Source organism: Tupaia chinensis, unplaced genomic scaffold (genome assembly GCF_000334495.1).
Source record: "Tupaia chinensis unplaced genomic scaffold, TupChi_1.0 Scaffold144482_1, whole genome shotgun sequence".
NCBI lineage: Eukaryota > Metazoa > Chordata > Mammalia > Scandentia > Tupaiidae > Tupaia > Tupaia belangeri.
The window spans coordinates 2,343,311-2,344,015 of NW_006204341.1; the positions used below are offsets into that span (position 1 = coordinate 2,343,311).

General features: G+C 48.1%; 2 protein-coding genes across 2 annotated transcripts in view; both read right to left on the bottom strand.

Moving 5' to 3' along the window:
* Positions 1-705, bottom strand: part of DIAPH2 (diaphanous related formin 2) — a gene marked incomplete at its 5' end in the record, with an annotated part of 1,076,033 nt that overhangs the window by 825,217 nt on the left and 250,111 nt on the right.
* Positions 1-705, bottom strand: part of RPA4 (replication protein A4) — a 2,275-nt gene that overhangs the window by 423 nt on the left and 1,147 nt on the right. The window contains 1 exon segment of the mRNA XM_027767728.1: positions 1-324. This exon segment is cut by the window's left edge and continues 182 nt beyond it. Coding sequence (XP_027623529.1) covers positions 1-324 — 324 coding nt within the window.

Below are 705 nucleotides of genomic sequence, written 5' to 3' on the forward strand. Positions count from 1 at the left end.
TGATTTCTTCTAGTCCACAGCCGGGCATGGACTGGCTTGGAGGTCATATCATCAATTTTATAAAGAATGTAGTTTGGAGCCCTCTCTGCCTGTCTGATTATCCCCACGACAGAGACCTGGGAAACCTCAATTTCCCTAATCTTGAACACACTGTTGGTCAGAGCGGAGGTGAGCAGCTGGTTTATACAGCAAGGTACAACATCCCAGAATCAGGTCCTGAGTCTATTAGCAACACGTGTCTGATGTCTCTCAGATGGCTTATCACTGCCATAACTAGCTCCACCAATGGCAGGGTTGCTGCCAATGTTCCCAAAACCACTGTTACTGATTTTAAGGACACCTCAGTCAGAGAAGAAAAGAGATTAGGCTCTTGTCAGGGAGCTCCTCCACAGGTTGGCTTTAGGCTCTATTGAAGGTTAAAACCAAATGCAGAGACAAAGGCCTGGGGTGTGAGATGCAACCAGCTTAGAACTACATCTACAGCCAATCAACCACCGGCATACAGCTGCCTCCAGCGAATCAGAGTGTGCCAAGTTGTCGCCTGACTCCCATAATCCTCGGGGTGTGCGGGTGGTTGTTATGCTATATTTTCAAAGCCCCTCTCTCGCAGTCTTTTTTTTTGGAGAGGTTTTTGCTATAGGGCATGTGCACTCACCAGACAGACAGAGAGAGACAGAGAGACAGAAAGGGAGAAATCACCCCCCA